Genomic DNA, 16,006 nt, shown 5'->3' with positions numbered 1-16,006 from the left:
CCTTTGTTGCCTGTCTTGGAGGAAAACAGTACACCCATCTGCAAGTTAGTTCACCCAATAAAGGACTCTACTCTCAAAGATCACGGACAACTTCTAGTTTTCGAAAGTTTATTGTAAAGATATAATGAGCTGCAAATACAGGCATCTCAGAATGAGATTCACGAGATACACAGGTCCAATTACATACATGTGCTCTCGAAAAGCCCTCAGACGAGCAACAGAAATCACTAACACAAGTTCTAAGAATAATAAAGCTATCAGCATAGACGCATATCTCTCCTTCATTTAGGTTGGAGGAAAACACACACAGGTTAGGCGTCCCTACCCTGTTCTAGATGGTATCCCTACTTAACCAAATCCCAACCTAACAAAGGTGTCAGCAGTGAATGACCCCCAAGGGAAGTCACCCACTCTAAGTCTCTTGGTGAAAACCTATAGTTCTCCAGTCATGACCCCTCACTGCCTACCCATCCGCTCTCTAAAGGGTCCTCAGGTATCTGCTCTAACTCCACCCAGGGGTGCTGTCCCTAATACAAAACAGTCAACAACATTTGAGACGCCCCTTGCGAAACGCCTCTCACGTGGTGCAACTTCAGGCTTTTTCCATGATGCTTTGTCTTGGGCCTCATGCGTTAGAGTTGACCTTGCTTCTCAGGCTCTTCTCCGGCCCGCTGATACCCCTTAAACATTCCAGAACCCTCCTCCATGTCTGGGCCGTCTACTGAACAGACCTCTATTCATTCATTTATAATTGGATCCCCCCTTTCCTGTTGCAGACAGATATCTGCCGCCAAGAACCCAACTCTCATAGACTTCTAAAAAGGCTTGCAACATTTCTCAGCCCAGACATGTACGTGTAAATCAATGCTAAAACATTTCAGGCCTACAATATTTCTCATTATGATTATAGCATTCAACTTCTTCATTTAATTAAAGCAGGTTAATACTCTTATTCTATTATTAAGTAAACATTTCTATAAATCATGGCCCATTAATGCAATGACCAAAAACCTTAATATAATCTGTGTCGTGAAAAGAACCACCTTCCCTTTCCCTCCAGCTCTGGCTCTGAGGCCTACCACGTTCTGCTTTTAACCACATACCATCTTATGTTTTAGCAGCTTCACGACATGGATTCAAAAATAATCACGTCTACTAAAATCATATAATGTCACACATTTCTGTATTATTTCCACTTCTACTTAAATCTCTACATTAGCTATACATATTTGAATATATTTGCAGATACTATTAGCACTCATGGCATTTCTCTTCATGATTTGTGCTTACTACAGGTAAGTGTGATGTACTCATACATTTAAATCAGTTTGCGCTCTCTCATAAGTATATTGGTACACAAAATCAGTGATATTATTTAATTGTATGTATAATCACCACATTGACTTGTACCGTATTTTTCAAGCTGTTGTGTTGTTACAAGACTTTGAAACAATTGCTGTCCGCATCCCGTCACGATTGGCCTGCCTTGCTGTGATTCCGCAAGGATGTATCCTGTCACGATTGGCCTGCCTTGCTATGATTCTGCAAGGGTGTATCCCGTCACGATTGGCCTGCCTTGCTGTGATTCCGTAAGGGTGTATCCCGTCACGATTGGCCTGCCTTGCTGTGATTCCGCAAGGGTGTCATTGGCTTTGGAGTAAGCAAATGCGACCTCCTATCCCATGCCTCTTAACAAAATAGAGCCATAATTGAGGCAGAGTGGGCTCCTGACGCTCCTGAGCACAGTGCCCCAGCAACTGCTTTACTTTCTGTATTAATGTCCCTGCTGCCAGGTTTAGGTTTACGACTGAGGTCTGAAGTTCACCTTCTTCTCTCCTTGTCTCATTCCAGTCCCTTCTGTTTTGGGCATATCAGTGTATTGGTGTGCCTGGGTGGCACCCAGGACCTTGACTTGAAATAATGAAGAATGTCTACGACGTGCCACTAGGTGGCATGAGAAGAGACTGTTCCTCACTGGCCTGGGGGTGTTGGCTACATATAAGCCATATGACTAGGCATGTGTAAGCAGTGCTTTGTGCAGACAGGTGGCGCCAGGTGCTGAGAGTACTGGCACTTCTTAGCAGACCTGTAATACCGTCAATGAGTGTACCAGTTCTTCTTAGTAACAAACAGTTATTCTGAGATATTGAGTAGTGGTGCTTCATCTGTCCATTTCAAGCACTATTTGTAAATATGCATTCGGACACACACTTTATATGGTCTGGTTTGACAGCCCAGCTGTCGCCAGACAATTATGTAAGAATCATGAGAGAGGGGCTATTGCTCTGCCTACATTTTGGGAGCCTGGAGTACATGTTTTGATTGGGCAGAAGTTGTGTACTTCCACAAAAAAGTGCCTGCCCTCAACACAGCTGTTATTTTGCTTATCCAACTGCCTGAGGTTGACTTTCAAGGGCACACACATCACATTGCCATGCTATTAACATGTCTTGGGTGACTAGATCATGTATGTTGTTTTCCTTTGGCAGCAGCACGGATGGGAGAAGAGCAGCCATTGCTGTAGATGGATTTTTAGATCTGGTTTGACAGTGCAACTGTCACCTGAACGTTTAACCTACACCAATATTATGTAACAGTCTGTGCTTACACACCAAAACATATCAATTAGATTGCTATTTACTAGTAATGCTTCACAATACCAAACAACATTCCTTTAAAGCCAGACCACTTGGCATTGCCAGTGCTTGTTTAATCCTGAAGTTTGCTGAATGTGTGCATGTGCTGCAGAATCCAACATGGCCTCCAAGAAACCGTGGCCTTTCATCCGACTAGGTTCAAGCCCATAGGCTTTCAGGCATATCCTAGTTCTCACAAACCCTGTCAACTCACCTGCCTCGCCTTGCCACCACTGTAATCATGTCAGCGTGAGCACAGGGAAACGCGTGTGGAGTTCTTGTTTCAGAAGGAAGAAGGTTCTTTATTCCGAATTATCAGCTCAGTGCTGACTGAGGCTTGCTGCAGCAGCCACGTGTGCTATGGAGGAGAAATAAGGATTTTTACATTGTGGGCGCATTCCTGTGTGCGGAATGGGATTTCTGTGGGACTGAACACTGAAACCCACGGCAGGTAGGCTGCGACAGGTTTCAGTGCATATTGTGAGATTATTGCACATCACGTGGCTGCGCACTGCCAGCCAACCCATGTGGGTGACACGTGCTAGCCTTAACCCACCATGGCATGCTGCATTCTCTCTTGAATTATGAGTCATTAGACCTTTACCACAGTATTTGCTGGTATTATTAAGAACCTAGTCAAATTTGCAGGTCTAAAACCAAGAGTTTCTACCAAATCAGGCGAGATCCATTTCAGCAGCTGAGAAGCAATCAAGGCCGGACTGACCTTTTATCCCAAAGGGCATTTCCCGGTGGGCTGGAGCTATTGAAGGCTGATTGTGAAAGCCCAGGGCCGCTGCTCGTGTCTCTGTTATTGTCTTCATCTCCCTGAGATAACTGCCGCAGATACAAGGGATTTATATAGAAAGAGAGTGAAAAAGGGCTTTGGGGAGAGAGCACGAGATCAAAGATGGATAAGGGAGGGAGAGTGGATGGCTAGAAAGAGAGATATGGAGTGAGGGGAGGAAGAGAGAAGGGCTGGTTTGAGCAGTTTTGCCAGCTGCTTTTAGTTCCCCAGTCCAGCCCTGCAACCAGCATGTGGTCTTTTGTGACCATCGGCAATGAAGTAGTACCTAGTAACATTAAATGTGTATCATAGAAGAATAGCATTAGAGGTCCAGGTGACTTGGATCCAATGGCAGGTTTTCAGTTAAGCTATTGTCTGTGTGAAGGAACTTTATTCAGATTCATTGTAAGGAAAGTGGATTTATATCTCCTGGATATTCTGAAATTCGGGCATGGATCCGGCACTCATGAATCTACACGTGCATCCTGGATTCGAGCTCCCATCGTCGCTGGTTCAACAGGTGGAGTCTTGGTTTTACTTCTTTTGGTGTGGTAACAAAGTGGAGAAACACTTGTATTCCAAGTTTCCAGTGCAAAAACATCATTTTTTTTGATTGGGATGCAATGTTGAACAGAACATCAAAAGGCCAAAGAAAAGCTCAACGTGGGAATTTCCCATTGGCAACAATTGAGCGGGGGGGGGGGGGGGGTTAAAAACATTGTGTGCAGGTGGGCCTTCGTCTCGCCAGTTGCTTGGAGCGATCTGTGTTTACCGAGCCATTTAGTTCATTCCTTCCCAGAGTACCTCTTTTTCCATAGACCTGCATTTTGCTTCTACTCAACTTATCTTGCGTCTTAAGCTGCACTCTTGCATACACTAATCCCCTCTTACCCTTTGCACCCCTCTCGATCTCCTGAGAGTTTTTCTTCTCGTCAGGGTTAGATTTTAATTCTTTTTTGGTAATGTACTTATTGCACTGAACTCTAAAAATATTTTTTGGTTGAACAAGTCTGTGATTGTCACATAATTTATTGTTGAAATGCGCTGCTGTTATTCGGATTAGTGATCTTCGTGTAACACATATGCATTTTCCAGCGGAACTACCTCTCCAGCTGTCTTGCTAATAAAAAAAAAAAAAAAAAAAAAGAAAACAAGAAAACTAAATGTTTATTAGGAAAATTGAACACTTTTTTATCTACAATGACCATTTATTATTATCTTTCTTATCTCCTGCTACAGAATCAGTTCATGTATCGAGACGGCGGATATACCAAGCAAGAGGGATTGCCTATCTCCTATAGAGCAGCCACGTGCTCTGGCCCTGAAATGCCACTGCCCCAGGGGGCTGTGTCCGAGCTCTGTGACGACACGTGCTGCAATGGAACCCTACGGAAGCAGGTGGTGCCGCGCAGCCTGCCGGACGACACAGGCGCCCAGCGGTACAGTGCCGACCCCACCATCTTTGTACCTGAGCACAGTCCTTTAGCTGAGGTGGATGAAGAAGGGTACCTGACCCCCATGAAGGAGAAGCCCAAGACAGGTAATGACCTGAGTGGCCAGGAATGGGTCAGAGGGGCCTTATCCAGGACTGCATGTAGGCTAGGCAATGCACCAGCATTACAATGGCTATTGGTCCAGCTCTTGCATGAGAATTTACAGAGCCCCAAGCTCAACTATATTTAGTCATTCCAGCCTTCCCTCACACTTAGCAATACAGCCTACTTGAGACCATGTGTTACAATCTGGCACCCAGTTGTGCTGACTCCATAAGGCCGCTCACTTTTCCTGTATGAGTAACATTCAGAAAGTGAATTCATATTTTTACTGGTAAGACAGTGGTTCTAAAGAACGCATCAGGAATAGAAGGGATCACCCATCAGGCGTGACCCATAACCGAGTATCCTTTCAAGAAGATCGTACCTAGGGTTAAATCCTATATCTTTATTCTTCATTTTACGAGATCTCCATAAACTTTCTTACCACCAAGAGAGAAATTGGATTGCAAAAAGAGAGGAGCTATTAAGTCCAAAGGTGCATACAGTAATAATAAATTAGCTATTGTGTAAACCTATGGATCAATATTCCTCGTGCAGTCCCTTATGGTGGTTAGAACATGTAGTGTCAGGTTCTGCTACCCAGTCAGCTCACTCAGACTCAGGGCATTAAGTAGCAGTAAAGGAATACTTTTTACAGCTCTAAGGCATTTGACATTGTAATGCTTCGTTAGCCGAGCAGAATGGCCCTCACAGCTTATAATGCTACTGCTTTGCTGATCTCTGTTTATCATTATTTTATTTATTTATTGCCATTTATAAAGCGCGAGCAAATACCCGCAGGCGTCTCGGCGCTATACAATTTCGCATAACTTCAGCTCTATATTAAATGCTCCAAAGGATTATTTGATGGAAGCTATTGATTAAAAAGCCATGTCTTTAATCTCTTGCGGAACTGAAGAAGTGAAGGACTTAGCCTAATGTCGTGAGGCAGGGTGTTCCATAATTTGGGTGCCGCAACCAAATAGCGGCGGTCGCCCCAGGACACTGTTTTGGAACGTGGGATCACTAACTGGTTAAGAGTGGAGGAGCGAAGCTGTCTGGAAGGTTGATAGGGTACCAGCTGGTCCTTAAGAAAGTGTGGTTCTTGATCATTGAGGGCCTTGTACACTATACAAAGTGATTTAAACTTGATCCTGTTCCGGATCGTCAACCAGTGGTATTTTTTAATGTTATCTGATATGGCCTCAAATTTAGGTGTTCCAGAGAGCAGACGTGCTGCGGCATTTTGTGGCCTGTAGCTTCGTCGACCCTAACCTGAGCATTTAAGAAAAGGCCATTACAGTAGTCAAGGGACGATAAGACCAAAGAACTGACCAGTGTTTTAGTGGCTGCCACTGGCAGGAACGGACTGATTTTCTTAATCATACGTAGTTTGTAGTGGGCTGTGGTTGCTACTTTGTTCGCGTGATCCATGAAGTTGAGACCCTCATCAAAGGTGACTCCCAAGTTCCTGACCTTAGCTGCTGGACTTGGGAAGTTTAACCATACTGTCTTCCAACTGACATTGCTCAGAAAGTTTGTGTAAGCTTTCTTAAATTTACAGCCTGAGATGACATTTTTTTAAACTTTTCCTGCAGTCATTAAGAATGTGCTGATTGCATTAATGAACGTTCTGTCATGAAATAATTTCTTTTCACCCCCGTTATCTCCTCTAACCTTTTGCTAAGGATGTACAGCTTGGGTTGCAGGGAGGTAACACTTAATAGCATATATTTCCATATAATACTTAATAGTATGTATTCAATCAGTGCTCCACTGATATAGATCCCCTCCATTCCAGAAAAAAACAATTGAAGTATGGAATTCACCAGATATCTGCATCACGCAGGTTTTTGTGACTGACACACGGTAGTTTTATCCTATCTTTAGAGAGAAAAAATCTTGCGAGGAAGTCCCTGGCACTGACGAGATGTTTCCTAGCAGTTCTGTAATGATCCCACTCTAGAAGGGACAATCTAAAGTAATGTGAATATGGTTTGTCTCAGTCTATACTGGTTCAACAAACTATGGAATAGAGTTCACCCAGATTAATTTACGGGGATTCAGATTAATTCGAGCATTTCTACTCAATAATTTTTTGGCATAGTGAGTTTCCCTGAGTGAGGAAATGCCGAAGGCATGCGTCCAAGTTTGCTGGCCAAAGAAATCAAGGTAGAGTGTACTGATGAAGCCCAGCAAAGGAAAAACACGTTTGTGGTTGATTGTGATCACGTGTAGATGGTGTGTGGCCTAGCAGTTCAGAATGAACTGGCCTTTTAGGGCAGTACCAGAATTAATTTGCATATGGGTGATCTCTGTAGTGGCAATAACAAAGTACTATAATGTGGTACAGAGTAACTACCAGAGGCTGCGATTAATTCAAGCATTCAATCCATCACTTTTTCTTTTTTTCAATGAAACTGACTTAAGAACACATGCTCATCTGGGAACAGCACAGCAGGGGTTGACACATATTACTCTTCCTTCACCACTGAACCAAACTAAAATTGAATTATATAGGACTGAATACTGAATAAGAGTTACCGGTTTCTCATCCCACAGTCCCACTATTTGTCCACTGTCTGGGTATTGCTTTGAGTCAAATACTCAAAGTTCTTAAAGAATAGAAAACCTCCAGGGACTCCATAAAGCTCTTCCCAGAGAAGTCAAAACCATTGTTTTCTAAACATGCTATTTCACCGTTGTCAAAAAGGCGAACTGTTTAAAGATAGGTGGTCTTCAAATGTATGTCCATCATCAGACTTTTTATTGTGGAGGTTGTTTGCACTGTGAATGAAGAAACTTTCCCTTTTACCTTGCTCAGGGATCTAAATAATGTCCCCATAAGTGTTGTATGCATTCTGGTAGTGTTTAGTACCATTTTGTTGCCCCACACTGCTTTTTAAATATGGGCCCCATTTGACGTTTTGAAGGACTTGTTGACCAAAGTCAAATACGTCTGTTGAAATTGTATTTGGCCCAAACCATTTTGCTCTCTGTGACTGGTTGCCTAATCAGGGGTCTGAAAGATCGGGAGGCATTTGAATCTGATATGCTACAGCTGACACAATCTACAAATGTGTTCCCGAAACCAACTGTAATAAAAAAAGACATCTTTTTAGAAATGTTATATAGCTGCTTTCCAGCAGACCTGGTTTATTAGGTATGAACCTGGGCCTTAATTTCCCTTCCTCTCTTTCTGGTCTCCTGCTGTAGTGTAGACCTCATAGTTCTATACGTAATAATTAACCTGTACAATCACAATTGAAGTTTTATAAATGTATAGTTGTTCATTTCCTAGTGCATAGAGCTCACTAAAGTTATTAAAATGGTAAGCATAGCTCCACGTTTTGCTTGAATGCACCTTCAAAAACATAAATTGAACTCTCCCTGAAGTCAATTTTGATGATTTTGGACACCTTTGAGAACATGGCAGCTCTCCTCAGCAAGGTCCAATACATCAAATATAGTTATTTTATGCCCAAAAAGCAATACACTTTGGGGTTTTCTCATGGTTACTTATAGCCACTCTTCCATGACATGGGTAAGCGTTCAATTTCTGATATAGTCCGTCTCCGCCCTTTGCTATTCTGGGTGCGCCTAAGAAGGACACCAGAATTGGAAAAATATGCTTTGGTCCTGGACGAACCGATCTCCTTGAACGGTACCAATAAAATAAATTGGCTTACTAAATTGAGGAAGCTGGTTATGGATTTAGGGTTGGATGAATTTTGGTCCTCTCAGTCCCCACCCCCTAAGGGGGTTATTAAGAAAATGTATTGGGACTGGGTTCTTGCTGAAGACCTCAAGAGCACGAAGTGGGGAGTATTAACTATGACAATTTTGGAATACAAGCCCTTGAGGAAGTTGGAACCATTTTTGGACTTTATCCAAGTCCCAAAAGATAGATCTCTTTTTCTGAAAATGAGGTATGGGACACTTCCTCTTAATACATTTTTGGAGTGCTGGAAAGGAACACAAGACTTTCTCTCTACATGCCCAAACTGCCCATGTGTGCCTGAATCCCTACCGCACTTCTTGTTTGCTTGTAATGCATACCATAGCCCAAGAACAAGATGGCTTAAACCAGTATGCAGGGAAATGGGAGTTAGGGATTTCAGGGTCGCTCTCCGCATTCTTTCCTCAGACACAACATCTCTGTTTATTGTTTGTGGGGTTGCAAAATACTTATCCTAGTGCCTGGTTGATTCGTAGTAGGCTGATAGACTCCCAAAAAGTTGTAAATTCGTCTGCCTAGAAGTTCCATATGTACTTTATGCACTTTATCTCCTGATTGCAGGGTGTCATACAGTAAACAATATGTATATAGGGTTTTTAAATGATTTTAAAGTTTTTATCTTTGACAGATTTTTTTTTTAAACTATTTGTATGTCTTTTCATGTGTGGTATGTGTATGTACTTTTAGGATATGCAAATATCGAATAAAGTAAACAAACAAACAAAATATCCACAAGTTTTAAAGAAAAGGCAGAGAAGGTCAAATATAGAAACAACTCTCTTTTCTAGTTGGGCCCATAGGGGAATCTTTGAGGGCTAGAAAATTCATAGCCATTTACAACCCTTGACGTACTGTATTGGGGCTAGATTAGAAATGTTTCTATTTCATAGACTCAGCAGTTAGGCATCAATTAGACAGCAGATTTGACTTGTAATGTCATGAAGTGCCCGCTCAATACATGGTCAGTTGCCACAAGTAGTTCTGGTGTGCTGACATAGTTGCTAGTAGCCATTTATTCACTGCAAAAGAAAAACTAGCACTTGGATGCCGTATTCTGTGGCAACCCAAAAAGGGCCATATGTGGACATTTCCAATCATTCACTAGTAGCCCAGTGAAGTTGTGTTATTGTTTTTCGAAACTGCTTATTTATTTATAGATGCCTGGATGTGTTAGGTTCACAATAAATAGTGATGTTAAAAAAAACATGAAAGTTAAAGTGTAGTTTGCTAGTTAAAGTCTGGCTTGATAGTGCAGCTGTCACCAGAAAATTATGTGAGAATCAGCAGTAGAGGGTCTTTGGCTTTGGCCCCCACACCTTGGGAGCCAGGAGTACATGTTTCTTTGGGCAGGAGTTTTGTGCTTCCACACAAAACAGTGCTTGCCATCTACACAGCTATGTTCATTCAGTTTAATCAGCTGCCTGAGCTTGATATTTCAGGGGCACATATGTGACATTGTAATGCCGTTAAAGTGTCTTAGCTAACTAGATAATGTATGGTGTTTTTCTCTGGCAGCAGCAAAGATGGGAAGAGGGTAGTCATTAATCTAAATGTATTTTTAGGTCTGGCTTGACAGTGCAACTGTCACCTGCCCTTTAAGCCTACACCAATATTATTCTACAGCTCTTTGCTTCCACACATATACATATCAATTCCCATGTCATCTACTTGTAATACTTCACATTACCATCCAAAATTCCAGAAAAGCCATACCTATTGGCAATGTCAATGCTTTTTTTTTATCAGTCAGTGGGTTTTCTTGCTATTTAGTGAAATTGATGAATCTCCTCCAGGAACCAATGAGTATTTAGGTTCTAAAGGAAGGTATTAGGTTAAGCACGCTGGAGACTGAAGTTGTCAACTGGAGTGGGAACTTCCTCACACTGACTACGGGAGCTTGTCATATCTGCTTATCTGCTTAGGCCCCTCTCTATGTGGGTGCTTTGTATGATAGGGATATCATTACTGAGCTGCTGATGCAATTTCTTTGTGTTTCAGATTACCTGAACCCTGTGGAAGAGAACCCCTTTGTAGCCCGACGAAAAATGAGTGATCTGCACGCTCTGGACAACCCTGATTACCACAAAGCCTCCAATGGTAAACCCAAGGTGGAGGAAGAGTATGTGAAGGAGCCCATGTACCTCAATACGGTTGCCAACACTTTGCAAAACGTGGAGTACCTGAAGAACAACGGCCTGGCTGTCATCCCTGAGAAAGCAAAGAAGGCCTTTGACAACCCTGAGTATTGGAACCACAGCCTGCCTCCGCGAAGCACCCTTCACCACCCGGATTATCTGCAGGAATACAGCACAAAATACTTTTACAAACAGAATGGACGGATCAGGCCCATTGTGGCGGAGAACCCAGAGTACCTCTCTGAGTTCACGCTCAAGCCAGGCATGATGCTGCCCCCGCCTCCATACAGACACCGGAACACAGTTGTGTAGGGCCCTTTTTTTTCTCAGTATTACTGATGTGAGGGAAGACTCCACACCCCTCCTTTTACCCCTCTCCAATCTCATTCTCTTTGACGTCCTCCCTAAGCCACCTCTCCTTCTCATTAACTCAGGTGGGCTTGTTCTTCCAGTTTTCCCATTCTCTGATGTTTCTACGTAATAGAACATGTCCCATGTGGACCACCCACTATTCAGAGGGGAAGAGAACAGAAGAAAGACTAACCAGCCTGTTATTACTTTCTTTCAACTGTGTAATGTTGGACAAAGGATGGCAGGAGGACTCAGAAGGACTAAGGACTAGAATTGCTCCGACAGAAAGAACCTTTGTTGGAGTGTTCCTTTATTTTCACATCAGTTTTCAAAACTCAAATGCAGTGGTCAGAGTTTTGAAGATCTGCTCATCAGGGCAGACATTTATGAGAGCACATTCAATATTCCCGAAGATCATGCTTTTCAGTACTCCTCTGTAGATAGGAAATACAGCTTCTTTCTACAAGATCTAATAGTATGCTCATTGAAAATGGCTGGACTGTTTTCCAGAAAGCATCTGGCTTGTGTCCACCATGGACCCTGTCATAGAAAAGGCAGTTGACGAATGCACCCCACAGCCACATTCTCATTAGTCACTGGCATTGGTCAACCCCAGTTTGCAATTCCTGTGGCCTTCAAGGAAAGCCACTGTACTGGCTGCTGGTAGCCCTTGTGCTTGTGTCAGTAATAGCAAACTGTCTACCTATAGAAATGCAAAGACCAGGATGATGGGAGACGTGGTTTGCCGGCAACTACATAACAAATGAGGTCGTCAAGACACAAAATGAGTTATTTTTTGCCTAGAAAAAAATGCTATATTTTATATGTTGTTAAAATCCTATCCACTAAAATTCTTCCCGATTTAGCAATAAGTTGAGTTATTGAGGTTGTCTATCGGTATAATAAGGACGGTCGGAAGAGGTACTGTACATAACGAGGGGAAAAGCCAGATTATTAGTAGCCTTTCCAGTCCATTTTGGGCTGATAGAAAACCACAATTAAGGCTTTACTTCAAATATAAATCCAGAACAGTAACCAAAAGGTCATAAATACTCCAATGCAACTTGGTAGCTACATTCAAGTCACACCTGCAAGGTTTAAAATTGCCTAGGAGATAAACTCGCGGGGGAACTGCAAACAGCAACTCATGGGCACTGTTGTGGTAGGAATAGTGGGGGAGGGCCAAGGACCCACAGGAAAATGGTTCAGGACATTTTCTGTGTTTTCGGTGATTTGGAAGGTGCGGCACAGAAGCAAGACAGGTACACCTGCCTCTCTCAGTTCAGGGACATGCTTCTTTGCATCGTTGTTGTGACTTGGTTTTCTGCATCCCCCACTATGGTCTTGTAGGAGGTATACTGAATGAAGCAATATGGACATAGACGACAACATAAAAGGCATACTGTGTAGTACGCAGATATATGGACAAATGCAGAGCTGTGATTCAGCTGGTGTTCAGCAGTGCAATGTCCTTGATTGTCCCCTGGGCATTTAGTCTCTAGGAGTTTTGTGTGAGTGTTACCTGAGATCTCAACTGGAGTTCATGGACTTGGGCAGGGGTCAATTCACTCACATTAACTTGTGCTGAAACGGAATAATCTCTCCACAGAACGTTGATTGACCCCTCAGCTCCTTAGCAGGGTTGTCACATTTCCAGTCACAGAAAGGGTTGGTTAGTTTTATGACCAGTGTATCTTGATACACTTACTCAACTGTGGAAATTACAAAAAATAATTATTTGTGATATTAGGGAAATGTTTCACTCTGAAACTACTTTTCTTCTGAATATTGGAGAGTGCCATGAAGAGCCCACACCAAGACAAACAGGAAGGGGCCCCTGAAGCACTCTTAGATTGCCTAATATCAGGTTCTTGAAGATGTTGCATAAAAGACACGTTACTTTCCAGCGCAGCAAGCCTTCAGAACACAGGGATGTAACGATTTATGTGAAAGAACCAGTGCAGGCAGATTTTCGGTGCAGGCAGATTTTCGGTTTAGAAAGTTTTCGCCCTGTTTACTAATGTTTTGAGTTTGGTTTTCAATTCTTGTTTTAAATTTGGTTAAATATTGAGTTTTAATTCTGATGTCTCAAATATGTGACTTACCAGTCCCGTAGTAGGAAAGCGCTATCTCTGATCCGCAGAGTGATATCAGCTGACTGAATGCTGCACACCCTGTTCAGATAGAGCGCAGACTCACAACTATGTGAGTAGCTGATGTGAGTTGTATCTCTCCCGCTCTCTCCCTATGACATGCTTTGAAGGATTTTATGGACATAAGGCTACCTTACTCCTGGAAAATGTACGACGTTGTACAATGTAAGTGATGCCCAACTCTGAAAAAACAATTAACAGACTCATTTTAATACAAACGTAATTCTAAAAGCGGCCACAAATAACGTTGTGCTTGATTCCTCATTGCAAGTTAAGTGCAAATTGAACTTGTACCCAGGGGGGCATATTTACACGAAATGACACATCGTTGTGCCAAGGCAGCGATGTGTCCTAATATCTTTCGCCTATGTGAAGAATGCTTACGACGCCATGGATGTTGCATATGTACAATATAGGGCTCCATGTCACAAGGTCCCATGGATGTGTCAGAAATTCTGGTGTATCCACTGGAACGATGCCACAAGGCATCCGGCTCAAAAGTGGTGCATTGCTGTAGTAGTCACAACTGACTCAACTACAGCAATGTCTCAAAAAACAGAGGCGATGCATCGGTTTTGACTGACGCAAGTGACCTACTGTATGAGGACCAATGTAGTGGAGTGTAAAAAGATGAAATAACTCACCGTGCACTCTATTACGTTGGGCCTGGATGTCAGGCATGTAAGTGGGCATAGTGTGCTTATGTGTACCACTATGCCTACGTATGTGAGACATAAGCCATAAATGGTGTGTAATGTGTGATTTACTGTGTTGCCTACCTTATATGTGCACTTACCTGTTGAGGTGATGTAACTTGATTGCAGATTACACTGTTTCAAGTCACTTCAGCTGGTCAAATTTCTCTAAAACAGCCAATGCATTATTCCTACGCCTGGGTTTTAGAGGTGTTGGAATTTTGACACATCTCAAGCTCAGTGACCAGCCTCCCAAAGATCCTTCACTTCAGGAAAAAGTAATAAATACCACTGGGTCAGTTTTGCAGGGGAATTTTAGCTGCGAACACCTACCTTGCATATATTAAAACTAATGTGATGCAGCCGATTCCGCCAAAGGAAAAAAAATATGACGCAGGCCGATGAAAAGTGAAGCATCAGCCGAGATGTATCCCCTTGTACATATGGAGTGAAGACAGGGCTGCTGCTGCGTTAAAAAAAAATCATGCAGCAGTGATGTAAGCCCCATTTCAAATATGCCCCAGTTTTTTCCCAGTACAAATACTTAAAGGAGGAATTTGTACATGTAAATGAAACAGAGTGTAAATCATTCTATACAGTTCTCAAAATATGTGTGCAGGAAGCTGATACCAATGGATTAAGAAATGCAGAGAAGAAAAAAACCATTCTTGATACAATGCATGCCTAAACATGCACTGTATAGAGTACATGTTGGGAAAATAGACACAAATAAGCAATGTACGTGAGTAACGTTACAAAGACACAAGATGATGTGCCTAATTTATTCATGGTACAAGGAGATATTCATGAATTACAAGAAGGTTATAACATACATGCATTTTCATAAACTATGTGTGTGTATTTTACACATCTATTTACCTTTGTAATTCTCCCATGCTGCATTAGATTGGTTGAAAGACAATAGTAAAATACAGCATTAAAAAAATGCAAAGTCTGAAAACTACCCACAGAACACGTTCTAACCTAAAATGTATCCTGTAAACTGTACAATATGAACAATAAGGTCCATGCAAAGGACTAGGCATTGGCGAGGTTGGTTGTTTTGGAAATGGGGTATCTTTACCTGCGTGTGGAGGCCAGGACATGGTAATGCGTTAGATGGTCGTTCTTCGAACTTCTTAAACCCATGGGGTCAACACCATCTGTTGTTAAATCTGCGACCACTGTTCATCATTAACATAAGTTTTGCATCAACCAGGGACGATGCTAAAATCATTCCTGCTTGGTAGCAGCGGGGTAAGAACCTCATTAGAATTTGGGTATCCTAAGCACACATATTTGGTTTCAGCATCCGCTGAGTGCAGTATCCTCAGGATCGGAACATAAATAAGATGGGAATGGAAGCCCTTCTTGCATTGGAGAATTGAGGGGGGTTTGTTTTCTCCATACCTGCAAGGACATCTTCAGTCAAGATGCAGTGTCTGACAGCCATGTCCATCGACCAGGGGACCTTTGGTTGCCTTGGCTTCACCTCCACCACAGATGGAATAATTTTTAGGAGGGTTGTGTAAATTTAACAACTGCGGATCACCAGCTGGAAAGGAGGTAACAGGAGTGACAGGCGCTGTCGGCTCTCCTGACGACTGATTCACATTACATCTCAAAGAGTCTGGTTTCCTGCCAATCAAACAGGCCGGTGGAGCCGCTCCCGCCCCAGAGCGCGGGCTGATCGCTGGCGTTTACAAAGCGGGGTCTGCAGCGCGCTGTGTCTGTGGCAGAACGCTTGGGCAGGTCCTGGAAGCTAAAGCTGTCCAAGGCAATGTGTGTTTTTTATCTGCAAAATATGTAATCGTTTCATAAGGGAGGGAATGCACTGGGCCTCCCTTCCAGCGGACCTGCAGCCAAATGGCTGGCCTGGAATGAGGTCCATTAAGTTGCAGAATGGTCCCTAAAACAAGATGATCTAAGCCATCCTAAAACAATGCACAATTTATTAAAATCTCCTCGGTAACTTAGG

The 16,006-nt window shown here is 42.7% G+C and overlaps 1 protein-coding gene across 1 annotated transcript in view; it reads left to right on the top strand.

The window, feature by feature from the left end:
* The window catches only part of ERBB4 (erb-b2 receptor tyrosine kinase 4), a 1,576,940-nt gene extending 1,565,704 nt beyond the window's left edge, over positions 1-11,236 (top strand). Inside the window, exons 26-27 of the mRNA XM_078682001.1 lie at positions 4,660-4,960; positions 10,693-11,236. Coding sequence (XP_078538127.1) covers positions 4,660-4,960; positions 10,693-11,141 — 750 coding nt within the window. The 3' untranslated portion in view covers positions 11,142-11,236. The remainder of the gene's footprint in view (positions 1-4,659; positions 4,961-10,692) is intronic.
* Positions 11,237-16,006: the final 4,770 nt, after the last annotated feature.

This window comes from Lissotriton helveticus, chromosome 3_1 (assembly GCF_964261635.1).
Source record: "Lissotriton helveticus chromosome 3_1, aLisHel1.1, whole genome shotgun sequence".
NCBI lineage: Eukaryota > Metazoa > Chordata > Amphibia > Caudata > Salamandridae > Lissotriton > Lissotriton helveticus.
Note: the sequence above shows the minus strand (reverse complement) of the source record. Positions and strands in the feature narration are given on the sequence as shown.